The 27,647-nt window shown below is 35.8% G+C and overlaps 1 protein-coding gene across 3 annotated transcripts in view; it reads right to left on the bottom strand.

The window, feature by feature from the left end:
- Nucleotides 1–27,647, bottom strand: part of c12.2 (von Willebrand factor A domain-containing protein c12.2) — a 1,756,568-nt gene that overhangs the window by 423,111 nt on the left and 1,305,810 nt on the right. For all 3 annotated transcript variants that reach the window (XM_081733805.1, XM_081733806.1, XM_081733807.1), the window contains exon 14: nt 14,274–14,481. In XM_081733805.1, coding sequence (XP_081589931.1) covers nt 14,274–14,481 — 208 coding nt within the window. The remainder of the gene's footprint in view (nt 1–14,273; nt 14,482–27,647) is intronic.

Consider the following 27,647-nt stretch of genomic DNA (forward strand, 5'->3'; position numbering starts at 1 on the left):
GTTGCGGTGATTAAATTATACATATGTATTTTATTTATTTATGTACTAAAATATTTACGATACAGCCAAAATATCATTATTTTTGTAAAATGTTTATTATTTATATGAAGCAGAGTGAATATTCTACTTGGGTTTCGAACTATCACTTGCTCCACTTTTAATTGACAACTAATAGATTATGTTCATTATTTCTGTCCATTTTCTACAAATTACTTGCAGGGCCTATTCGGAGTAAATGTTTTACTTAGTTTAGTCACATTTTATTTTAATATATTTCAAGTATATTTTATCTTACTCCTTTTGTTTAATAAATATAATTACATTTTCTTTCTTTTTCTAAGGAAATTAACAATTCTCATTTTTTCTTTTTATTATGGAAATTAGGAAAAATATGCTAAACAATTTTAAAGCACTTAACGCCAAGGCGTAAGTAAATATGCTATTTTATTTCGTTATCTGTGTGATATAAGAGATGTATTTTTCTTTCTCATATATAGCAGAATTAACGTCTCCCTTTAGTCTCCAAAGGAAATTAGAAAAATTGATATTCATAACAGCATTGGTTTCAAACACTTAATGTCAAGGAGCAGATAGACTATTTTATTGTGTTCTCCCCATGAAACAAGCATACGTTTTTCTTTCTTTCTTTTTTTCATGGTGGCCCTTAAGACTTACCAAGTCGATAGCCAGTAGTTTGCCCGAAGGCATAAGGTCGCGTAGCAAACAACACGATTCGACACGTGCCAATTTACCTATCTTCTGAATAGAGTTGGAAGTCAATTTTTTTTATTTTCATGACTTCATGGAAAGATACATATATCTTCGCTACTGTACTACTAATACCACTACTACTTATATCCCCAAAAGTAAGCAAATCGCTTTTTTGAGTACTTTCTTCATCATATTTTATTGAAGAAAAGTGTTATGAACGATTTTGAAAAGTAGAAAAAGTTCCTTGGGCCGAGTTTGAATCCACGCCAAAAGCAATTCTTATTACCAGCCTACAGCGCTAGCACGCACAGCCACGAGGACAGATAGCAACAAGCGTATGATTTCTGTTATATACAGAGATAGAGGTTACGCAGCAAGATACGGATAACGCCAACCAATCAGAATCGTGTATTTAGTTACTTTTTCCGGGAGTACTCTCCCGAGCAAGTTCTCAACAACCTAGTCCAAGCTATACATAGTATATAAAAGAAAAATACGTTGTCCATCATATCAAAAATGGCTGAATCGTTTGAAATGAATTTTATTTGCATAGTTATGATGGACAACGTATTTTTCTTTTATATACTATGTAAATATACGTTGATAGTATTGTTACTGTCTGTTTTTTCCACGGTAAAGTCCTTTAGGCTAAAGGAGACGGATCATCAACGAAACTAAGGTCACTTAAAGTTTTAATGATCTCGTAACGAAAATTGAATCCGAGACTACACGAACCACAGGAGCACATGCTACCCACTGGACCAACAGAAACGGTTAGGGCTGCTTTAACTGTGTCGTAGACATTTTCATTTCCATTGTCTCCAGGTTTGTTCGGTCATACCGGATCACGGGTCTGACTGATTCCAAGTAATGATTCTTATCTAGTTTCATTACTGTTTTCCAATAACAAATGTATCAAAAGGTTTGTTGCAACCGAAACGGGTAAGAACAGACTGTGGTTAGATACTTTGTTCTAAAACCGAAGTTCAATTACCGCCATGAGCTCATGTGGTTTGGATCCCATGTTAAGCTGTAGGTCATTGTCTCATATTATCTGGCTGCTGAGTGGGACGCTAAAATCAAATCAACTACTATAACTAATAACAGACATTCTAGAAAGAGCCCTACAGACCATTTTCTTCATGATAAATATTTTTTTCGTATGAACCAGCAAACATAAATGTATAATTACAAGCATTGTGTTAAAATCTTCGGAAGTATTCAGGAACCTAACAAAACAAAACAAAACCAAGAAACAAACAAAAAGAAAAACGATCTGATGTATGAACTTCTACCAAATATACAATGAGCAAAATAAGTATTCGTCCTGCCAGAACTGAAATGTTTCTACGCATATAATTTGCATTCAACTCAATAGTAAATGGAAGAACGAAACACAGATATTTCATTACACTACATTTATATACCAAACATAGAAATCAGTGGCGTATTTAGGGGGGTGGCTTCCGGGCTTAAGCCCCCCCCCCGAAATCTTAAACGAAATATCTTGCAAAATTTTCACATTTCTGTTCTTGTTCTTTCATTTTCACTGTGATCCTCATGTTGTTTCAAAGAATTGTAACTGCAAAATATATTATTAATTTATATCATGTAGGCTTCTTTCGCCAAGACAATTGAAGAATTTAACTTGTGAAAAATTTATAGAACTTGTGTCTGCTGGTTTAACTGCAGATAAGTCCAATGAGCTCCTGGGTATCCTTCCGGAACCTAGCACTAGTTCTGCACCAGAACCTGTAATGTATGGTGCTTGAAACGATGAATATTTTCGTATTGTTAATAGTACAACCAAGCATTATACTTATTTTGGATCGCTGCCAAGTACAGGGTGCGGCAGCGTCCATAGCGTAATTTGACTTGTGATGTATAATGACGTACTGCATGAATGCGCGCCAGCTCGTGCCGCATTCGTATACTAATGAGCTGCCATTTCGAGTGTAACGGTGATATGGAGCGGTGGAGTGGACAGCTTCGGGCCTTTGCTGTTGAAAGTTATTTCAAGAATAACGACTCTGTTATTGCTACCCAGCGTCTAGTACCGCATGAACTGCACATCAAGCCCTTGCACAGTTTTCGTGTCACAGTGTGGTGTGGAGTTGCTTCTTTTGGGATTATTGGCCCTTACTTCTTTGACGATGACAGCGGTGTGGCTGTACCAGTCACCAGTCAACGCTACCTAAAGATGCTCCAAGACTTCCTTCTTCCCCAATTAGATATGGTCGATGTGCATGTGGAATAATTATGGTTTCAACAGCACGGAGCGACCTCGCATACAGCCAGAATTTGCATGGATTAGTTACGACAGACATTTCCATGTAGAGTAATTTCCCGCTTTGGTGACATTTCCTGGCCGCCTCGCTCACCTGATCTTTCATGTGCAGACTTTTTCCTTTGGAGCTACCTGAAGCAAGAAGTTTTCCGAATACGCTGTGTCACCATTCCTGAGTTGAAGTATCGCATCAAAACTGTCGTCGGCAATGTCCCAGGGAATACGTTACGCCGAGTTATGGAAAGCTTCCAACGACGCCTAGACAAATGTGTTGTGCAGAGGGGGCATCATTTGACAGGAATCATATTCAAAAAGTAATCCAAGGAATGGACAATGACTTACACATTAGCAAATGACATACCTTTAACTATTAATTGACATTAGAGGTAATAAATAAATTACAGTTACTGCCTGATGGTGTTTTTAATATTTTATTATGAACGCTGCCGCACCCTGTATATGTATAAAAATTCGTCCTAAACGCTTATTGAAACAAGAAAAGGATTTTTGTCTCAGCGCTAAAGTTCACATTGAAATCCGTGATGAGTGTACTATTGATGATGTGAAAAAGATCCAAAATATGCTAGCGCGCCATTACCAAATTGTTATCTACGAAAAGAACCGCTTGTCTCGAGACTACTCTGTAATTTATCCGGGAATACCTGCATCAAAGAAAATTTTTGTTTCGTACGTCGTTGAAGGACATTACTAAATAATTGCCAACATCACAATTCTATTGAACAAACATGGGTATTGTCAGTATTGTTTGGAAGGGTATTATCATGCAGAAAACCATAAGTGTAAATTCAGGTGCACGATATGCGAGAAGTATCACGAAATTTCTGATGATATTAAACGCGAGAACGATGATGATCGTCATAAACTGTTTTCTTCAAAACAATGTTTAGCCAATCATAAAACGGTAATAGCTCGCGGGAAGACTTTATGCGAAACAAAGAGAATCTGCGTCCAATGTGGTGATATGGTTGACATACGGAGCTGTAAGTCTTAACATGAAAGTGGTGAATGTTATTGTAAAACATGTTATAAACATGTGAGCGATGTTCATATTTGTTTTTTTCATGATGCTCTGTGAGGCATCTAGATACCTTTTTGTACATCATCTCTGATGTAGAATTGATGTTACTTCCTAAAAATGAACGGCGGTGTGCGAGACATGGTTCTACTTTGTAACGTGGCCTATATTTTGAAACACTCAACATATATATAGGGTATTTCAAAACAAGGCCGACAACGTTAGGGAGGAGATACCTGACACCAAGATAAAACAAAAAGTAGAGCTATAGTCCAACCAGGGTGCAGAAATGCTTCCTTTCGGAGTTATAGATTGCCGAAAACATGAAAAAATGAACTTTAAAGGTCCATAGCTCCAGAACTATGAGACCTACATAGTTGGGTCGAGACTTCAGTTAGAAACTAATATGTGCCCTATCTAAAAGTACATGTTTCAGAATCCTAAAGTACTCACGCAACAATTTTTAAAGAAGGAGTTTGGCTACGGGCATATAATTTGAAGTACTCACCACGAGATTTCTGATGGTAATGATATTAAACGCGAGTGCGATGATTGTCATAGACTGTTTTCTTCAGAAAAATGTTTAGCCAATCATAAACGGTGATTGCTCACGGGAAGACTTTATGCGAAACAAAGAGAATCTGTGTCCATGTGGTTGATATGCGAAGCTGTAAGTCTTAACATGAAAGTGGTGAACGTCATTGTAAAACGTGTTATAAACATATGAGCGATGACCATATATGTTTTGTTCAGGCTGCGCCGTGAAGCATGTAGATACCTTTCTGTACATCATCTTTGATGTAGAAACGATGTTACGTCCCAAAAATAAACGAGGAGAACAAGAACATTGCGTGAATTTCGTAAATTGTATTCATGCCTGTTACAAGTGTAAGAACAGAAAGCTGGATGGTTCCTGCTTTGTATGCGGAGATAAAAATGGATTCCGTTCGTTTGATTTCCAGGACATTGATAGATTTGTTAATCAGGTATTAATAAGTCGACCAATATTTAAAAAATCATAGTACTTTCCAATAACGGGAGTAATTATGCAGTTCTGTGCTGAAACATTGATAATGACCCATCATCGTACACCTGAAGTAATAATTTCAGGGCAAAAAAATGTTCAAATGCGTTTAGAACAAAATATTTATTTAGCTCACACGTATTTGTATATGAGAGTTAAGCTGCCAAAACTCCCTAAAACTTTAGGCCTATCTGGAAATTTGAAGAAGGGAGTATGTAGATCTGGTTCCCAATATTGAATAATTTGACCCTGACTCCCGAACACGAAAGAAACACAGCAGCTTATCGCCTGGCACCAAAAACGTGCTGTAAATGGCGAGCAGTACGATCTGCAAATGGAGATGATGGCGTATTGTAGAAATGATGTCAAATTTTTAGCAGACTAATTAAATTTTCAAACTTAATTGAGGAAAAACGAATTGTCTTCAATGTTTTATCGTCCCGCCCACAATTACTAGTATGGCCAGACTGACCTATAATACCTTATATTTAAACAAAGAAATATTCAAATTATTCCACCCTATAGGTTTGAGCACAGTGATCAGCGAAACTTAAAGGTATTATACTTGTTACTGTATTTGAAACGTACCAGGGGTAATGAAATTTTTCATGCCGAGAACTGTTTGGAAAAACGATTTGGGAGGTAGAAAGTCGATGGGTTTAAACCCCGAACGAATAGTTTTCAAATTTCATGGGTGTCATTTGCACGGGTGCCTGACCTGCTATCCTGCACTGAGACACGTGCCCTTGGATTCTACCTCTAAGCAAGGTATATCCCTACAAGACCGATATGAAAAAACACCACGAAAATAGCATTCCTGAAGAAATTAAATCTTAATGTCATTGATATGTGGGAGTTCGAATGGGACCATTGGGTAGTCTGACAAGACCATGCACGAGTTTATTGAAAGTCTGTGTAGGGATTTTGTTGAACACCTGATACCCAAGGATAGTTTTCGTGGGGGACGTACCGAATCTTTTAATGCTTTTACGAATTTTGCAGCGAAGAGACCGTGGCATATTATGATGTGACATCATTATACCCGTGGATGATAACACATAAGCCGACGCCTGCAGGTACGCCAAAAATATACAAGGGGCCGGACTTTCTAGAAGTCGAAAGTGTTCAAGGGTTAGTAAAATGCACCATTTTACCTCCAACTGAATTATTCTTTCCGGTCTTACCATATACGTGCAATGTGTACTCATGTACTCATACTCCAATGCAGCCCATATACTCATGTTTGGGCTGTGCCGTACATGTATAGAGGGAAATATTGACAATTGTGTGCATAGCGTTTCCGAGCGTGCCTTTAGAAACATGCACTGTACCACTGAACTCCATGTAGGTTTATAGCTTGGATATAAAATTCTGCAAGTATTTGAGTTCTGGGAATTCGAACTGATGGATTCTGAAGAAGGTGATTCAGATGCTCTGTATAAGACTATGTAAATTCCTTTCTTCAAATGAAGCAGCAATCTTCGGGATTTCCTAAAGGAATGTATTTCCTTTTCCTTCTTCGGGAAAGCGAAGAAGACAAAAGGAAATACATTGCAAATTATTATGCCCATAAAGGCCTACAGTTAACGCAAGAAAACATTGAATTGAACCCTGGATTGAGGTATATTTCTAAAATATTCCTCAATTCATTGTATGGAAAATGGTGACAGCTCCAGCTAAGGGTTCATTCCTAAAAGGACAGTCCAGACTTCAGACCAACTCGTTATTCATCTAGGCCCTTAAGCATCATTTTCCAGGTAGGCTCTTGTACTCCCAGTCCGCAACTGTTCACCAGAGCACAAGACAGCCTGACCCAGCCCGATTATATGAATTCAATATGGCGGCCATTAATTTTGATCCGTAAAGATGTCTTTCTCGAAACATTGTTTGAAGTATCTAGATTTATAAACAAGTACGACAGAGTAATAACAAACGATTTTCTCTCCCCCTTCTTTCTGCCTCACAAAGTAAGTATGGGAAGGAATGAACTCCAAATCATGTTTCGAAATATATCAAAAGAATAGGATAGAACTGACAGTGAGTGTTTAAAAAAACTTGGAGTAATAACAACAGCACTATTCTCGAAGTATTTCTATTGAAAGTAACAATGACGTAAATCCCGTGTAATGTTTCGGCGGGAATAGTTCGGAATCACACAAAATGGCTATGTTTGAGGCGCCTACGCAATTCTTGTGTTACCAAGAAGTCGCCGATTAGCCTATTGTTTTGTCTCCATGAGTGGACTCACATCTACGGCCGCAGTCAGATTAAATTGACGATAGTGCGTATGTTGAAACTTCATTTGATCAGTACAAAGAAGTGACAAGTAAAGATGTTTCTGCCTATTCAAGTTCTAATAGAATGGTTATTCAGGTAAGTTTTATCACTATCTAATACAGATTGTTATTATCTAATGTACCGGTATTTAAGATTTATTTTACTTTGTATGATTTCTTGATGCTTGGTGATGGAAAACGTCATTGGATAATACATAGACTGACTGGAGATTGAACCAGGCGTTTCCCAAACAAACTCATTTTTTTAGTTTTGAAAGCGAAAGCACTTCACTACAAGAAAGAAATTTAAATCGAAGAATCTATTCTACAAATTGTGGAATTTGAAACCATTTTCTTATAAGAAGTAGCCAGAGGGTACATCAGCAGAAAAATTGTGTATGGTCTCGGTAGTTTAAGTGGTACAATACCTGTCCGGCAACCAAATGGTTGAAGCTCGATTCCCGATCGGAATGATCCCTCACTTTAGCTTATATGAGAAAAATCATTTATATATTCATGAAAACATCATATTTATCTTAATCCTTATATACTTGTATATCATCTTCGACAGTCTTCATTCACTTTTAAATATCGCTTTCAGTTTAATTTTTTAATGTAGGTATTATGCCAAATTTTTTTGATAAACTAGTAATTTAATATTAATTTTGATAATAATAAATGCACTTTTTGTTTGTTTGTTTGAGTTTAACGTCCCACGTATACGCCTTGGGGCTAAAGAAGACGTGGACCTACTGATTATAGTGGAATCCGATTATAGTGTAACCACTTTCGTTCAACTCTACCCCCACTGGAATCAAACCCGGAATTACGTTCACAGAAGGCAAACGCACAAGCTACTAGACTAAGCATGGGTCCTAAATGCACTCTTCTATGTAGGTATAAAATATCAGTTATTGTAATTAAAGCATTGTAAATTAATTTATTGACTATGTGAGATAAATAGTCTCAAATCAACTGGGTCTAAATTGATCATGTTTAATGATCGTACGAAAATGGCAACTTCCTTGAAAAAGGTGAAACTTGTTGGAGGAAGTTCAATGACAATTAATGAGCTCTGTAATAGATTGGAATAAGTGCGTACTTTGCCAAAAGGGTGATAATCCAAGCAGACGAAACAGCATATTCTACCTTAGGTAGGAATCTGGAAGCCTTTTCAAAATTAACTAATTTACCAATTTATTTGCACTCTTTAATAACGGAATCCACAAGTGATGGTGTGGCAAACATTTTCGAGAAATTCCAGGCAAAAGATCACAAAAATTGTTATAAACATTACAGTACAGACAAATTAGACAGACTTGAGCACAAGATCCATGGAGAACAGACAAGAAGAGTCAGCTTTCTTTAAAAAAAAGCGTAACTCCGAAAATAAATAACTGAAAGATGAAATATGTTTTTTCTGTGCACGTTGTGCTAAACCTTCGAGAAAATTGAGCTTAGTTGCCACGATGAGAGCTGCTATTCGTGTCACAGCGTGCGCTGAAAAGTTAGGCGATGAAAGAATTATAGGAATTTGTAGTGCCGGGGATTTAGTTGCTCAAGAGGCAAAGTATCACGCAAACTGTTTATTTAGCTTTTATTAAATATAATAAGGCAGAAAGAAAAAAAACAGAAGATGAACTAAAGAACGATCGGACATTATGTGAAATTTTGCTTTTGCCGATGTACTTACATATATTACTGAATCTATTCGAGAAAGCGATTCCAAAGGACTCGTTTACAAAATGAGCGATCTTCTTAAACTGTACAAAACACGGTTAATGACGATTATGAAGAAGCCTGAATCAGAAGAAATAAAAGTTCATAGTACAAGATTTCGTGAAAGGATTCTTCGTCACAGGCCAGAGCTGACAGCTCATCTGTCCGGCAGAGAATATGTTTTACATTTAGAAGGATCTGACATAATGAGCGAGCTGGAGAAATACATTGATGAAGATGCTATGGCACTAAGTCGTGTTGTATAGAGGCTTCGAAAGGATATGACAAACCACAAGAGTCATTTTGCAGGAACATTTGAGATTCACTGCCAGGAATATTTTGTTCCTCCTTCACTAATAACTGCTGTTAATATGTTATTTTATGGTTCGTCTCTCACTCCTGATAGCAACGCAAGTCAAGCAACTTCAACTATTAGCAAGTCAAGCAACTTCAACTTATATATTATAACTTCCGTCAGAAAGCAGGCGATATTGAAACAGAAGCAGCCAGGCATAAACGCATTTCGCGAGCCTTCTCTTCCTCTCTATGTTGGACTGAGCGTTTATGCTAAAACTCGTAAAAAAATCTCTCATAAATGGATTGCATTCACTAGGCATTTGTATATGGTCTACACGTGTACAGGAAATATCTTCAAGTCTTTCTCAGTACCTGATAAATCAAAGTGACGAAATCGTGTCTCCTTCCACTCTTCTTCGAGGTATTTTAACCATTGCAGCATTAGATAATATTGACTACAATCCTTCTAGCACAACATCAAAGGATTCTTTCCACGATACGAGCATTTCTATTTTCCAGCATCCTTCTAAGGATAACCCTGACATTCGACGTGACCATGTCTCACTGGATAATGTGAATATTAAAATGAGAACTGCTCCTGCTCTCCCCGATAATAATGATCTAGTACCTTCTGCTTATATTACTAATAAGGAATCAGTTTTGCCTCAACAGAACCCGCAATTTGTAGAGAAACTTCTTCCACGAAGTGGATTTTTCGCAGAAGAAAAAACGAGGAATGTTGGCTTGAAGCATGCTTAACAAATTACACTACTTGCACTTAGTCTGTACACCATGCCTCGAAAAATGAAAACTCTGCAGGAATGCCAAGTATATGCTGCCTGCTTCCGTTGTTTAAGGAAGACTCTAAATCTGTTACTATGATACGGCACGGAATGAATGTTGTATGAGAACTTACAGACAAACTCAACAAAGGACTAGTTCCGGTTCTTGTAATGGATCAACCACTATTTGCCTTGGGGAAACGAATTCAATGGAATTGGCCAGAGTTATATGGCGAAGATCACCAAATTCTGATGCTGGAAGGGTTACACATCGAACAAGCCTTCAGGCGTCTTATAGGCAAATGGATAGATGGAAGTGGTTGGGTAGAAATTTTATGCAAGTCAGATGTAGCAACAGCAGGAACAGCTGACAGTTTATTGAAAGTAACTCACATTACAAAAGCTCGTTTTGCTCATCAGATTACTCTGACAGTTTTGCATCATTTGCTGCGTGATGCATATCAGAATTCTTCATCAGGGCATCTTTCAACGACTGGTGCACTGAAATGGAATCTTCGTGTTCAACGTTTAAGTTTTGGATAATATATTACTGTCTCATGATTTTACTCTTAATTTATATCAGAGCCATACGTCAAGGACATTTTAAGCTCTATGTTGAAACACTAAAAACTAATGGCAGAATGTTTTTTCGCAATGGACCACCTAAACTATGCTCGTTGTCTTCCCGTTCACATTTTAGATTTGAAGAAATTGGAAGAAACATATTTTGGGATAATGAATGCTTTCGAAATTGGTTACTTTGTGGTGATAAACACATCAAGACTTTTCTCTGCAAATAGCTATAGATCAGGCTCACGAACAGAATAACAAAATTATAAAAGGGGATGGCGGGGCGATTGGTCTCTTATACGACGACAATACTGTTGTCAAATGGATGACAGTGGGACCAGAAATTAGTAGATTAATTAATGAATTCAAAATGTCATATAATGAATATGATCCTGATAATAAGCACCATGAAGATTACTCGTCGATGCAAGGAAGATTTAAATCGTCTGTTCAAAAGATGAAAGAAGTATTCATCGAATTGGGGAAAATAGTGGGCTTTTTTAATGTTGCTTCCAGAATCATCTATAGCGGTGATATAATTAAATCCCTATACTCAGCAGAAGAAAAAGGGTCTAATATGTACAAGGAATTTGTGCAGGAAAGATTAATAGAATGTATCAAGCCATTCTTTTCGCCCATGAAAAAATCTTCTCTAATGCTTCATTCTTCCCTTCAAAAGAATACAACAAACAGAAATGAAACAAAATTACTTAAGATGGGCGTTGAGCTATTCTCTCGCTTACTACGCGTCAGTCAAACAAGACAACTTGACTTGGATGAATTCTTTCGGCTCGAGAATCAACCAATTCCACCGACTCTCGACCATAATTCACAATCCTCAAAAAAGTCCAACTTAGTTATGCTTCTAGAGAGTGAAGCCAACATCAAAGAAGAACAATTTCTTAATTCTTGGTGATGTTTTATTATTTGATGGAGCACTTGTGGTCCACATTTTGCAACCGGCATCAGTAGAAACATTTTGTGATTATTTTCAGTGTAATTTCTTCAAATATGTTCAAAGAGAAGCAGACACATTCCATGCAAAGCGAGTGGATTTGATATGGGATAGATACTCTTCAAACGCATAAAATCTTCCACAAGAGAAAGCAGGGGTGTAGGAATAAGGACAAAAGTAATACCAACTACGCCAATTCCTAGGAAGTGGAACGATTTCCTTCGTAATGACGAAAATAAAGAAGAAATGTTTCTTTCTCTTGGAAAGTCTATGTGTGAAAAGGAAGTAACTTTCAGGTAGCAACGAGCAATGAATATCACATAGAAACTTCAAGAAATTTTCCAACATTTTGGAAAGTTCCATTCCAGTTGTATACGAAGCAGGAAACTCTTTTTGAGATGTGCCTGCAAGACATGTATCACAAGATGTCGTTGCAGAAGTGCAAGTGTCCCGTGTTGCTTTTTATGTTCTGTGTAGGGGAACATGTGGAAAGGTGATGGAAACTGAAAACGAAGATCTAAAACAATAAATCTTTCATGTAAGTAGCACTCATTATTTTTGAAAATTCAGTTGATCCACAGTAAATTTACACCACGTTGGAAACGTACCAATAAATAGATAAATTTAAATGTATGATTCTTTATAGAATAGCTTGTACACAAAGTAATATTAACAGTTCGTCGAAATCATGTTTACACACGCAGGAAATCCATAAAGATACGTATACTGTGAATTTCAAATTATCGAACCAAGTGTTTGTGTTGTGTTTCTGTGTTTACAATCCGAAAGAAATTATTTACTTTCTAATTTATAACAATATATTGCTTTATGTAATTTCCTTATAATATTGTAAAGGATATAAAGCCAATGTTTATGGTTTAGAGACATGAACTTGCTTCTTAGTTTTCCTGTGCAGTTCTCTTTCAATTCAGACGAAACTATAAAACTTTTCTACCGTGAAGCTACGCACGTAACTTCTTAAGATATTCTTAAACTTGATTCATGTGTAAAAGTGAATGTTAACAGAGTAGGTGATATTACTTTGTCCGTACTCGTTTACAAATCTAGACACTCGGGTCAATATTTCGAAAGAAACTAACTTTTATGGATCATAATAAATGGCCGCCATATTGGATTCATAACCGGGCTTGGTCATACTATTTTGTGCTTCTGGTGAAAGTGGGACTTATGAAGAACACATCACAAGAAAATGATTTGTTTCGTAAAATGCAGCATCCATCAATGATGTTTTATTACGGTAAATGAACTCTCGTTCGAAATTCGGGAAAAGCAATCGACTGAACGTGAATCTTTAAACAGTCATAACTTCGTTGTTTATTAAGCAATCTGAATGAACTATACACCAACCAGCCGTTTACTTGTCATTTTAAATTAATATGAGTAAACCCCATCATAAGGAATGCAAAATTCCAAATTAAATAATTTCTGTAGGTGTTAATTTCAGTGTTAGGTAAACACTTTTCCTAATTTATTAGACCCTGTTATCTTCTACGTCGTTTAGTTTTTGAATCGTGAAAATTGGACTATTAGTTAAGGAGATATAGGCCTCTAAAACCAACACTATGAATTTGCAGAGGCGGCCATCTTTGATAGCCGCCATATTGGATTCTGGCCACCTGTCGGGGTCCACTTCGATTCCTGCTTAGTTGGATCAGGGGAACAACATATCTGAGTGGCACCTTTTTAACACAAAGTGCAAGCTCCCCTACTACAACAGACGCTTGGAATATGCATTAGATGTGACGGAAAAGGAAAGTAAGTCCACACACCTTCTTTATCTATGTTTTATCAGGGTCGAAATAACTCGACTTACCTTGTTATTGCAGAAGGCCCTTCAATTCTTTTTTCGGTTCAGTTTTGATAAAAGTTCATATTGCTCTTATTGTGTGTATTTTCATTTGTCTCCAAGCTCATATGTCATATTGACTTGTTCAATAACAAGAGAGGGAAGCACAACTATGCTTTAGAAGAGAATTCCAGACAAGCTTGTACTACAAAAATGAAGAAGTATTCTCAACAATATTGGTGTGCAATATATATAGATTAATTTTATATAATCGTCTTTTTCATTGAACTTCATTTCGTATTTGTAGACTTCTTAGTCTTACAATAATAATAGTAATGTCAAAATAAACATTTTCGTGTTTTGTAGAAATAGAATAGGAAAAATGCTACCAAAACGAAAACGTGATTTATTTCACGAAAATTAGGGGAGTACGGTACATTAAATGGTTAAATATCTTTTCCAATCTTCCAGAGCACAAACATTTGAGCTTTTATCTTTCTGATAATAATAATAATAATAATAATAATAATAATAATAATAATAATAATAATAATAATAATAATAATAATATCCTAGAATGTATGCAACATATTAATCTTTATAGCACTTGGGGTTAGTTTAACCTGGAGTTCCAACTAGTCAAAATTTATGTAAAAGCAGGCTAATTTTCTTGACCCCCCTGCAAAAAATTCTGCGGGTGCCTCTGTCAACAGCATTCTATATTTTATATCATATCGTCCAATTTGCTTAAATTTACTCCCAGACACCTCTTGTCTTTTATTCAACAAGATAGCTTCTATATAGCTTACCTGTGGTATGTCATAGAAAACAACATCAGGTACTTTAGTTCCTTCGTTGGTGCTGTATCTCATTACCTTTGTGTTACCAATTTGAACGAACTTTTCATTTACGGTACAAGCGGAAGAGAGGTCTTCTCTCTCCGATGAATTTAAACGTGAAATTCCAGCTTTCTTCATAGCTGAATCCAGTGCTTGTCGTGCCATTGGTGGCAAAAACCTAAAACAATGAAATAATAAATTACTATTTATTTGTTAAAATTTCTACATTCAAAAATAAAACCATTCAGTGCATTTCAGAGAAAATATGACACTTCACTGGGCATCGAACCCTAGTTTCGGGTTTACCATTACGGTTAGTTACCCGCTATGCAAAGTAGCTGCATAGTTCTCTGCTTAGGTGGCTTATATGAGATTACCATATATAAATCTTTGTTGGTGGAAAGAGGTTAAATTTATTTACCTAATATATGAAATTAAATCACTGAGATGTTTATACAAAATACTCACCGAGTTTGAGAAGCATTCCAAATGACAGTTGTGCTTAAGCACACTGATGTATGATTTATAACACCTTCTTAATAGAAAAAACACCTACAGTAAAATAAATGCATACTGAAATTCGGTAGTTAGCTCCATTTTTCAAAGCTATCCTTTAATATCGAGTGGTGATGCTAAGTTCCTATTTCAACTTAGTCGGTCTGTTTATTTCTGCGCACCGATCTCCATGCAAAGGAAAGATCTTATGCCTCTACTTTCTGCTTCCTAGAGGCTCTAAAACACAAGAAATACTTATATTGCTGAAATGCTAACGCGTGAGCAATTACGTAATCAGGTTCGAGTTACTACTACTTCAGTATCCGAATTTTCTAATTCATCGTTCTTTTGTACCTACCCTTGGCATTTGTAGTGAGTAGAAATAAAATAACTTCAAATAACTCTGCCTCGAGATGAATTCTCACTCTAGCTCAAATGTACACTCATGTCTAAAACGATTGTCGCATATCTATAACTGTCTTCTTGTACGAATATAATTTGATAATGATATTGCAGGGTACTTTTAATACTGTCTGTGTATAATCGGGAAATGTATATTTGTGGTAAATTTCATAGGCAAAGAATTGTAAATACGAAAATTAGAATGAGTAAAACAAAATGTTGCTAAATGGACAAAAAATATATTTTCGTTTTATTGTTCTTATTTACTGCTCTCTTCACATGAAGTTTACCATATACATGTCTTTGCAAATTATACACATATTAACATTATAAGAAATACCGGGCGAATTCGTTATCAAATTATATTCCTACAATAGCATATTTATAGACGTGTGACAATAATTTTGGACATGAGTGTACCCCTCAAATGCCAAAGCCAAATGTTTAAAGATAAATATAAATTGATTTTCAAAGGGATCGATTACATTATTTTGAAGGAAGTACTGCGATTGGAACAATCATCCTCAAACCTACACTGGCAAAATTTACGAGGTTAAATTAGCAAAACTTTGGTTGCAAGTAACCGAATTGCTTTGCCAATACATAGCACACGAGCTCTCTCAGTTATTGCAACCGAGTTCTACTCGATTAATTCATCTTCGCTCATTTAATCATGTAGTTCGCTAATTCAGCAGAAAGGATAAGAAAGAATTAGTTAATCGAGTACTTAACAAGCCATTAAGAAAAATATTAAAACCAAACTGAACTGAAGTGAGACAATTCGGACCACCATTCTATCACTCAGTAGGATAGCCTCTTAACACGCTGATAGTTATTTTTATGATTTGTGGAAAATCATGCCATTTCTTGCAGGGTTAAAATAAAAACAAAATGTTTAAAACAATTGATTTTGTTTAAAACAAGTTGTATATACGTTTTAAACATTTTATTTTAAACACATGTATTTTAAGGCTTGTTTTAAACATATGTTTATTTTTATTTTATTTAATTTTTGTAAAAAAATCTCCCAGAGAAAGAAAATTACCAAAAAGTGATTCCGTTCAGGCTACTTTCTTCCCGTACAGTGTTGCCACACTTGGTACAATCATCAAATTCAGCCCTTTTTGTCATTCATCGATCCATTGGTACCACGCTGACATTTTCAGCCTCTTTTGTGAAGAAAGTTGGTACAATTCTATCCAATTCAGGACCATTTAACAGATACTTGGCACATTTTCAAAAGTGTCAGTAAGACTTTTCCTACATCTCATGATTGATTGATTGATTTGTTCCTTGTTTTATATATTTTTTCATATATGACCATAATACTGTTTTGGTCTATTGGTCACTTTAAAATAGAGGCGCGTTTGATTTCCTTACAATACATATCAAAGATTACAACTGTTTTCCCTTTTAATTTGTGGCCTCTGTTATACTTCCTATGTGCGAGAAAAGTTTTAACTACTTCCACAATTGTTTGGGGTCTTCCTATTAGGATGTTTTTTAAAAAGTTATTTTTAAAAAGAGCAATTTCTTGATTTGGACTCTTGGAAAAAGGGGGCGGAGTGTTTTAGAACTTTACTTCTTTTAGTTTCGTATTATAGAGCCATGTATTAGACTGTGATAAAATAATGAATTCAGCCCTTTTTGTTTTAATTTGATATTATTTTTCAGCCCATTCCAGAGGTAGAACTGTGACAACACTGCTCCCGTGTGAATGTTTTGATTTCTCGTGGCTACTGCAGGTCGATGTGGTGATCCACAATTTATTTTGTGTCTTTCTCCCTTGTTTTTCTGTATCGACTATTGTATTGCTTAAATGCTTATCAGTTAACTTGCAAGAAAGTGTTGTAGTCGAAGGTTGTACTACTTGTAGAAATGATATTAAACAATAAACAAAAGAATTATCATTGAAACAAGTTTTTGTGTTGTATTCAGAAAACAAAGGGCTCTTTACTAAATTGCTGTTCTGAAATTAAAATATCGCAGACATTCGTTAATACATACAGTACATGTTGGTTCTCAGTCTTCGTACAACTTGGAATCGTCTAAAACGAGTTTTACGGGAAGAAAAACGGATACAATTTCGAGTAAACCGAAGAAACTAATTTTGAACATTTCGAACAAATTTAGGTTGCAGAATAAATTTGGCTCCAACTTAGAGTTCTTTAAAAGTATTTTTAGATATGGGTCGTTCAGAACACAAGGATCCAAGTCCATTTTCAAAAAGGTTCATTTTTGCTCAGCAAACGTAAGATCATCGTAGCGAAAGTCCGAAATAAATGAACCATAAACCACGTGAAAAGGTGTAGTGTGGGCTAGAGTTTCATAGGACACCGCTAGACATCTTCCTACCACCTACCATGAATTTCAAATTTTGGAACAGTAATGCAGATTTAGAAACCTTTTGCTGAGCAAAGTCCAACAGAAAAAAATGATGTCCTGACACCGAATAAATACGGAGTTTGATCAGTTAAAATCCATTTCCATTGGCCACAAGGAGCTATAGGCTTATATTGATCTTCAAGGAGCTATAGGCTTACGTTGATTTTTTTTTTTTTTGATCCAAGGATTCCAAAGGTGGTTCTACTTTCGAGTTTCGGGCTTGCTTAAAATTCTGGAAACTGTGCCTAAGCAACTTTCTAGTTTTGATCATCTATATTTCCTCCGTATTTATTCGGTGTAAGGACTTCAAACTTGTTCTGTTGGACTTTGCTATCAAAAAGTTTCTAAATCTGCCTTACTGCCCCAAAAATCTGAAATTCAAAGTGGGAGTGGGCACGGCTGCCCTCCTGCCCCCACTGACGCCCCTATCTAGAGGCTGTCATATGAAACTAGCCCACGCTCTTTTACGTGGTTTTAGTTTCATTTATTTCGTACTCTTGACTGCGAAGATATTACGTTTTGAAATAGCATTCATTTGCTGACCAAAACTGAACATTATTGAAAATGTACTTGGATCCATTGCGCTCTGAATGTCCCAAATATTGTTTTCCTTCAATACAATTATTGAGTTAAACAACATCCAATACACAGGCTTCCAGAAAATATTTTAAAGTTAGCATAACATGAAATGTACTTGAAACATCACTTTTGGAAAATTTATTATTTTAAAATAATTTTAAGAGCATCAGTATTCCGAAATAATCAAATTTTTGCAACTAAAATTTCACCCACCTCCAAATGATCAATTGAATAAACAATATGTACATGTGTGTACAATTCCAATAACAATATAATTATTTGAGCCAAATACCGTAAAAAATGTCATATTAAATCCAATGATCAATTGAAATCATTTTGCAAACCACCGGTGTTACACAAATTAAATTAGGTAAAAAAAACGTTATCAGTGATACTCAAAAGTCATTTCGAAAACCGCTGGTGCTAGAAAAACGAAACTTGATATATTAAGGTGTGTTATCGCCAGTGTACTACGAAAATATTTAATCGTTTTTCGAAAATCATCATTAAAAACTATATAAAAACCATTTTAGTCAAACGATTTTATTTCTGTTATTAATGTTGCACTAATCAGTATATACAGGATGAATCTGTAATACTGGTTGCAAGTAAAGAGCAAAAAATCTTAACAAATAAGTTATTACACGATTTTGAAATATGTTTTAAACTGTTCAAAATGTTTAAAACGTGTTTTTTTTTCGTTCGTGTTTTAAAACATGTTTAAAACATTTTGAACATCTTTTTCATGTTTTAAACAGATGTTTTTTTCTTTTTCAAAAAAACTGTATTTTTTCCAACCGTGATTTCTTGCTTTTGTGATAAAAATATAATAATGGGAACACTTTGATCATTTCAAAACAGCTAGAGCCATCTCAAATGGATCAATTTGGTTGAACCTTGGTACGTACGTTCCTTTCATGTTGCTTAAGGGTGTTTTATATATTCGACCCAAAACGCATTATTTTAAAGGATTTAATTAACCGAGTAATTTGGTTTAAAATATTTTTTGCGAGTTTTCTCGGTAACTAGTAGCCTAGAAATAGTTTACAAGAGCAAAGTATGGCCTAACGAATGCTGCTCGGTTACTAGTAACCTAGAGGATTTCTTCAAAAAAAGGTAGTTATAACAAAAATTCGGCTACTAACTACCGAGTTTTCGTTTAGCCTGACTTAACATGTGAACTCACAGGTTCGCAAGGTATCTCGCTGTCTGGTATAAAGGCTGGTATCGAAAGGCTTACCAGTTTCATAGCTATCACATTTCATGTTATTTCCTTTAATTAACCTTCTCACCTAGAAATGTAGTGTCTTCATGATCTAATAAAAACATTACGAACTTGTACTTTAGTACCTAATGGAAAATAAATTCCAAAAAGTGTTCCTTGCATAAATTTCAGTTTTCTAAATTAATGTCCACTATTCGATGTTTCAGAGTTTAGTTTCAGAGTTATAAAAGCAAAACTACATATATGGTTTCTTCCTTGATAATTTGGAATACTACTGTCTTAATATACTGTGTCCGTAAAGTTGCGCAATCCAAAGTTTGATTTCATATATCTTTTGAACCAAGAACGATAAAGGCCTGAGACTTGAAACAAATGTAAGTGTGTTCTATGTAGATATTTTCGGGATTATGAACAATGTTGGATTTGTAACGTTATGTGTAGTAACGAAAGAAAGTACCGGAAGTGTAAAATAAACAAATGAAAATCAATATTCAGTTGCAGAAAACTCATTTTCGGGGGGTGAATCCCTGTGTGTATGTGCAGTACGCATCAACATTTATCCATTGGTGCGAAAATGTGACAAAGTTGATGCACTGTTGCCATGTAAAAAGGCTATTTATTCCAAGTCCGTACATTTCTTTCTTTTTCTTCTTTTTTATACAGAAACACGATCCCTGCCAACACTGTTGTCGTAAAATTACTGCAACGGGTGTGTTTTAGGTTAATTAATGATAAGTAATGAGAAGCTACTACACATTGCCAAACCCAAGCCAGAAGGTACTAACGAAGTTGTATTGGGTAACACCAGATGACAGAAAACCGAATGACCGAAGAAAACATTTTGTTCATGTCGGCAACAGTTTATATAGTTCTCGGATTTTGCTTTTAATCTGTTTGTTTACTATTTTCATATAATATTTTGATACCGTTTTCTTTACACATTCTGTTTTTTCTGGCTTTCTAGGAAACGAGTTTGGCTATTTTTCTTTTGAAGTAAAAATATACATTTACAGCAAAAATATAAAATTTAATATACATAACGTTAATTTATATCACAGTGACTGCCTTTCACTACCATGTGTCCTCTTTCCTATTACTCTCATCCATGTGACCCACATGCACAAGGAACTTTCCATGTTTGTAACCGACATGCGCAGGTGTCTTTCCAGGTGTGCCAATGGGTTTCCTCGCGGTTCTCCCATTGTTTATATTCACATTCCCTCAAATCTTTTCATATTTCTTTAGTTATCCGCCAATTTTAGCTTAAGAGGTAACACGTTTGAATGTTAATGTTTTTAAAACAAATCTGGAAGGATAAATTACTAACTCTTCTCGCGATATCTACCTTCTTAATACGACTTTTCCCTCTTGTTACATAACCACTATTACTGCTTTTCTGTATCATCACCTCCCACATATTGTCAACAAGGAAGGGAGAAAAGGGGTACATGATAACTCAGTGGTAATGTGCGCCTATATGGCAAGTGGTCCCACTTTCGATCCACGACTGAGTTTGTGATGAAGAACATTGTATCAATTGTTCTTTTTTCGCTTTCTCTGTTTTATTTTCGCCCGGGATACTCCTATTTTCAAGCAAATCCTCATTGCACCAATTCTTCCAAACTCATTAAGTGTTAATAATGTCTGTCTCCTTTAGCACACACGACATGATTTTGGGCCGTCAACCTGCAGATGTAATGGTTTAATTAAATTTAATTTTATCCACTAAATTCAGTTCCTGTTATAGTCATGCAACCACGCACAACAGACCAAAATCCTTTGCCATTTGATACTGTTCAAAATATTGATGGTCTGTCAACGACTGTTTGTTACTTATTGGGACGTCGTTCCATCTGTCATGAATTGGACCTATCTTTCCTAACGGAATATCCGGAACCCCTACTTCCTGTGAGGAACTCTCTTGCGCCACCACTGAACGATTCAGAATCATGTATTTTTCAATAGAGCACATTACAAATCTGAGACAGTAACATGTCGCCTCAGTTCAATGGCTATAGTTCGGAGATATTCGCCCCCAAAAATCATTTTCGCACGGTTTAGGACAGCCCTAACTCTGAAACTATGCACTTCTGATCACAAGTCCGTATGTACTTTCTTCCTTACTTTAATGTGAGGAATCACCTGTTTCAGTATGTGATTTCGTCGGTCCAATGCCAAAATCGCGAATGTGGAAATTTTGCTATTTTCACCTAAGTGAAGTTTCATGTTACTTGGGGCACACAGATTCCAATACCAAAGTTCCATTTGTGATATATAAGTATATTAGAAGTTATCGTTAATTTCTAATACTGATTTTTTCGGGGTAAGTTGAATATTAAAATGCTTATAACTCAAAGTCAAATTTAGCACATTCGCGGTTTTGACATTGGATCGACGAATGAATATATATATATATATATATATATATATATATATATATATATATATATATATATATATATATATATATATATATATATATAATATATATACTAGCCTTTGGCTAGCTGGGGGCCTAGACCCCCGCGTTTGCTTTACCTACGGCCTCGCATCTCTTAGGTATCAGCCTTTGCATCAAGAGTGAATTTTGTGCATTTGCTCTTTAATTACATTTGGGGCTTCGCTTACGCTTACGAACTGAGGCTTACAGCTGGGGCTTCGACCCTTGACCCTCACGTTTACTCGGCCTACGGTTTTGACCTCTTAAATCCACAATACTATCAAATTTCAAGTTTTTTCCTATTTCAACTATATAAAAGATAAGATTTTGTACCCATTTAAATAACATAGGGGAATTCTTCATCCCTCCTATAGACCCCCTAAAAATTAAAAATATTCACTTTTAGCAATTTTCCTGTCGGTTAGTCTCGGAAATCTACAATCCTACCAAATTTCAACTTTCCACATCAACCGGAAGTACCCCTTTAATTTATGTCAGCTCATGTAGTTTTATATATAGTCAAGATTAAGATTTAACACATTAATTTTTCATTAACAACACTACTCTGCAATTTAGTTAATTTTTGTTGTAAAGATCTGGAAGTGGTAGTTTATCCATAGAAGTTAGCCATTTCCTTAAGCGTCCGAAAAATAACTGAGCTGACCTCAATCATATTTCGTAAATGTACTATCCTGACAACATGTCATAATTCATTTCTTCCGGAAAGCTACAAGAGGTAGTTTACTTTCGTCGGGGAATTATTTTCGTAGAATTTTCTCAAAAACGATTGAAGTGATTTTGCTCATATTTAATAAATAAATATTTAGCTGATAACTTAAGAGTGCTGTATAATTCGTTTGTTAAAATAATCTCGTTTGTTAACTCGGGGTATTTTATATTTGGGACTGATTTTTTTTTTGCATAATTTTCTGAAAAACTACTCCAGCATTTTGTTCGTAGTGATGTTTTTTAGTTACTGTTCCATTTAGCAGCGAGATTATACGAGGCGTGGACTTCAGCTTAAAGTGGAATCCGAGTCATATGAGCTCCCCACGAGAATTGAACGTGAATCTCCCGCGACAGATACGCGCACGCTAACTATATAACCTCAAGGGGGTTATTTTGTCCATATTTTATACATAAAGGGACATGGTAGCACATTGTAGAGCTTTCAGCCCTGATACCGGGAGTCCCTGATACGATTGCAAAGGAAATGAATATGTCGTGGACAACATCGTGCTTTCTCAGGGCTCTCCCACATTTTCGTTTCGCCACGTCCTTCAACATCATTCACTTTCGTCAATCATCCGTCTTATTTGTCATAAAGGGCATAAACCTGGAAGGAAATACTTAAGGATTTATTTTTTTCGTACATAAATACTTGTACGACCGACAATACAGTATAATTCCATTGATATAAAAAATCCGCAAAGAGTAGTTTGATCTTAGTGGTAAAGATTATTTCGGATGATTTTCTTGAAAACGACTTTGACTATTTTATTCAAATTTCAAATAAATATTTCATTAGTAATTGACGCCACTGCATAACTCATTTGTCCTGAAGAAGTCAATAAAAGGTAGCTTATTTTAGAGGTTGTTTCTTTTCAACTTCCTCAAATACTATTTATGCAATTTGGTTGATATGACATAAAGAGCTATTTTAGTAATAACAATAATATATGGCATTGAGAGTTTTTCTTCGGATAATGTTTCTCGAAAACACCTTTCAATATTGTTTGCATACAAAATAACTATTTCGTTAATAACTGCAGCATTACATGACTTTGTTTAAGAAATTGGAGTTAGAAAGTTCAGTGCGGTGGTCCCATAAACTAAAAATTATAAATGGACAATGTAAATAAACACGATCATGTTGTTCTCAAAGGTAATGATCGAAAAGATAATTTTAAGCAATTAAGACATAATTTACTTTTACAATTTGAATTTTTGCATACATATACACATTCACATATTTTTGTATTTTGTCTTTCGTCCCAGTCTTAATATTATGTATCAGGCATACTTGTATATGTAAATATTTATACAATAATACATAAAAATCACGCAGCTCTGACATTCTACGAGGGCTACTGGAAAAGTTTCAGCAATCAATATAAAAAATTGACACGTGAAATTCCGTAAAAGGCTTTACTGTTTTTCTAAGTATTCACCTTTAAGACTGATACACTTTTGTATACGTTGAAACCAATTTTCAAAGAATTTTTACACTTCGAGCTTGCTATCTCACAAATTGGCGTGCGGAATGTATTAACAGCTGCTTCAGACGTCAATAATAACGACGAATCATTATTGCATATGTATGGAGAAAAAAAGAAATAACTGGATGATAAATCATGTAAGTGCGAATAATGAGTCATCAACTCGACTATTTCATTAAACAAAATATCAAAGGTTGGTGTCCTAAGTGGGACTGGCGTTCTCGTGATGAAGAATGAAGTGACGATTTGGGTTTGTTCTACGCAATTCATTGGTGACCTCTGGCAAATAAATTGTTCTATACCACTTAGTATTTGCAGTCCATCGACCTTCTAAAGCTATAGTTGGCACATGTTCAGTATAACCGAAGAAACAAGAATAATTTGCTTGACAGCACTCTTTGAACAAACAGCTGCTGATCGCTTACTTCGAAACACCCTAACAATGCATTGTTCTTTAGCTCCGGATTCCTATACACACAAGTTTCGTAAGGATGTAGTACGCCAAATTTGACTTATATCAGTTAATTTTTTTTGAGAATTTCTTTACATCAATTATTCGAGACTTTTTGAGCTTTGGTTAAGTTGTGTGGCATTCAATGGCTTGAAAGTTTACGTACGGTCACGTAATATGCAAAATCATATGCATTTCTCTTGTGCCAATGTTCAAGCTTGCTGAATGCCATGGCAGGGGCGGATCCAGGACGGACTTCTGGAGGTCGGTGGGTTGTAATATTGCCACATAGAGCTACTTTTAAGAGTTCCAAACTATGGGATGAATTTTCTTTATATATAAAATAAGAAAAAGTTTCCTCTTCTGGGGGGGGGGCGATCACCACCCTGAATCCGCCCCTGTGCCACGGTATGTAACAGGCAATCCTTCTGAATCATTTCATGCACACTATCAACATTACAGGTAACAACAGATCTGGATGGACAACCTTCACGAAATTCATCAGTGAGAGATGTACCATCACGCTGTAATTCGGAAAACGAAATGCACATAGTTTTATTGGATGGCATTCTATCCCGAAAAGTCAAAGGAAGTGAGTCAATGCATTGTTTCGATGTTAAACATTTCAAATCATAAAATAATCTTCGCCGGAAAAGATAATTTACGTAAATATAGAAACATCTTTCGGATTTTATAACAACGAAACACTAACGCCACTGTTAGTAGTAATTTCACACACTCTTCCAGCAGCCCACATATTAATACTTTGTGATGGACAAAGACCGTATGCATGGGTTCTTCTTTGGGGTTTGAGAAACGAATGTTACGAGGTACAGACAGACCCATTGCTCTCACGAGTTGCGTCCATAAGCTCTTTAAATGAAAGGTCAACAAGCGCGTGGTGTAGTAGTAAAAGTAAAATTCTTTTATGAGCAAATTTCATAGCACGCTTTAATATTTCAACTTCACTAGTGTCAATCTTCCTCATTTTGAAAGCGAGATTCAAGAAACCTACTTACATCGGGAGCATCTTGTTGCTATATTCTTCTATTCGGAAAAGACTAATGACACAATCTGGCGTTACAGAGAATTAAAACATAAAGTCTACTCGTAGCCACATGACTGATTTCACAGGACACATTCTTGACGAACATTATTTTAAGTTAACTGTGATCTTTAGTATATCATAACGATTTCTGCAGAAAAATGGTGCACCCAAGCAGTGCTCGTGGCGTTATAAAGTTTGCTTGCTAGTCTACACTCCTGTCTATTACCTATTTTATGTGTACGATTTAGTTATTTACTGTCATTGCAGATATGTTCGCGGCAGGGCCGTTTTTAACCTCCCCGGCGCTCTAGGCGCTTCATATTCTTACGCCTTCCCCCCCACTATTTCCAGAGCACCCTCTTCCTTCAGTTATTATCTTGCCAGTTTTGGTTCGGGAGGAATTTTCCCTTAACTCTCTTACTGTTTCCCTTTCTTTGTTTTTGCTCTATGGAGAGTCTTTCCATTATCCACCACCTATGGACAGGCAAACGGCAGCCGGCAGCCGTAAGGAAAGGATAGTGGCATGTTTGGCCACTCTTGTTCATTTCTTACCTTACTCTGATATTTGCTACTAAATAAGCGTGACAAGATAATTCCACGTATATACAGGAGATTGAAATTTATTGGGCGCGCTATTAATAATAATACGTTAAACTCGTCAAAAGTATATTATAATTGTTGTTTTCTTCTTTTTTAATTCTTTCGTCATGTTGATGTTCAGTTTATCATATTGAGTGACAAGTTAGTAGTATTAAATGGACGGAGGTTGCATTTATAGGTTTCTCGTAAATTATTATAATTAGAAAGTGCACAAGGAATCATTTCCACAGTCTGCTAATAGCGAAAAACATGTATTTTTGACGTATAATGACATTTTCTGCACCAGCGAATTTTAATTTTTTCTGTTTTTTCGCCCTTCAATTTTTGCGCCCCCAAATCCTTTGCGCCCTAGGCACGTGCCTAGCGTGCCTAAGAGGAAAAGCGGCCCCGGTTCGAGGCATTTCTCAATCTTACGACTGTCTAAATCATTTTCTACGCGTTGAATGAGACAAGCCTTCTGTCTTCAGCTTGTGAACACTTTGTTGAATTTACGTCGCCGTCTCTTTGTTATATAGACGACTCCAAACGTGCATTACCACCTGCAATTCTACCCTTTCCTGCAATAACAGGCAACCCAGAAAGCCCGGCGATTGGGTTGGTTACGAATTCGAAAGGTGTTGTACGAAACCTCAATTTTGCAACAAATATATTAGTGTAGCAAACTGCAAATAAGAGAATAAAACGAATCGTTAAGAATGACAATTTTATTATTGTGACGGAGTTGAATGATATTAAAAGTTACAAAATGATCTTACTTCAGCAGTTCAAACAAGATGAATGGCAAAAAACAGATATCAGAGGAAAACATTTCTCTCCTTCCACTCCTAAGAAAAGAACCTCATAAAAAAGAACAACAGTTACATAATGTAAAGGTTTAATATAAAATACACACTCAAATTTTGAAAGTTGAGATCCAAAAGGCAAGAACACCTGAATCGAAGTGAATGAAATTGTGCACAGGTATTGCAGACGTAAAATGAGGAAATACAGGTTTTGTATTTTCCTCGAAAAAACGGTTGGGTGGGGCACCGACCCCTTCAAACTTTTGATCACGAAATATCAAAAGTCCTAGTAACAGTATATCAGATGTGTGTAAAGGGTATGAAGAACTGCAGCGAAACTTTACGTATGAATAATACGCAAGAAATAAAGAGGCAAAAGCCCCACCAAAAATTTTGGAAGTTGACGCCCGAAAGGCAAAAAAAGTAATCCGAAATGAATGAAATTGTGCACAGATATTGTTGACGCAAAATGAGGAAATACGGGTTCCGTATTTTGCTGGAAAAAGGGCCTGGGTGGGGCACGGATCTCTCGAAACAATTGATCACGAAATATCAAAATGGTAGTAAGAGTATGTTAGATGCGTGTAAACAACATGAAGAATTGCAACATATTTTTTAGATGAACCATACGCAAAAATAAACGAATACGGATTTTTTATTTTATGCGGACAACGGTTTTAGGTGCCAAAGCCCCCACCCAAAATTTTGAGAGTTGACA

This window comes from Thermobia domestica, chromosome 12 (genome assembly GCF_964235325.1).
Source record: "Thermobia domestica chromosome 12, izTheDome1.hap1.1, whole genome shotgun sequence".
NCBI classification, from domain to species: domain Eukaryota; kingdom Metazoa; phylum Arthropoda; class Insecta; order Zygentoma; family Lepismatidae; genus Thermobia; species Thermobia domestica.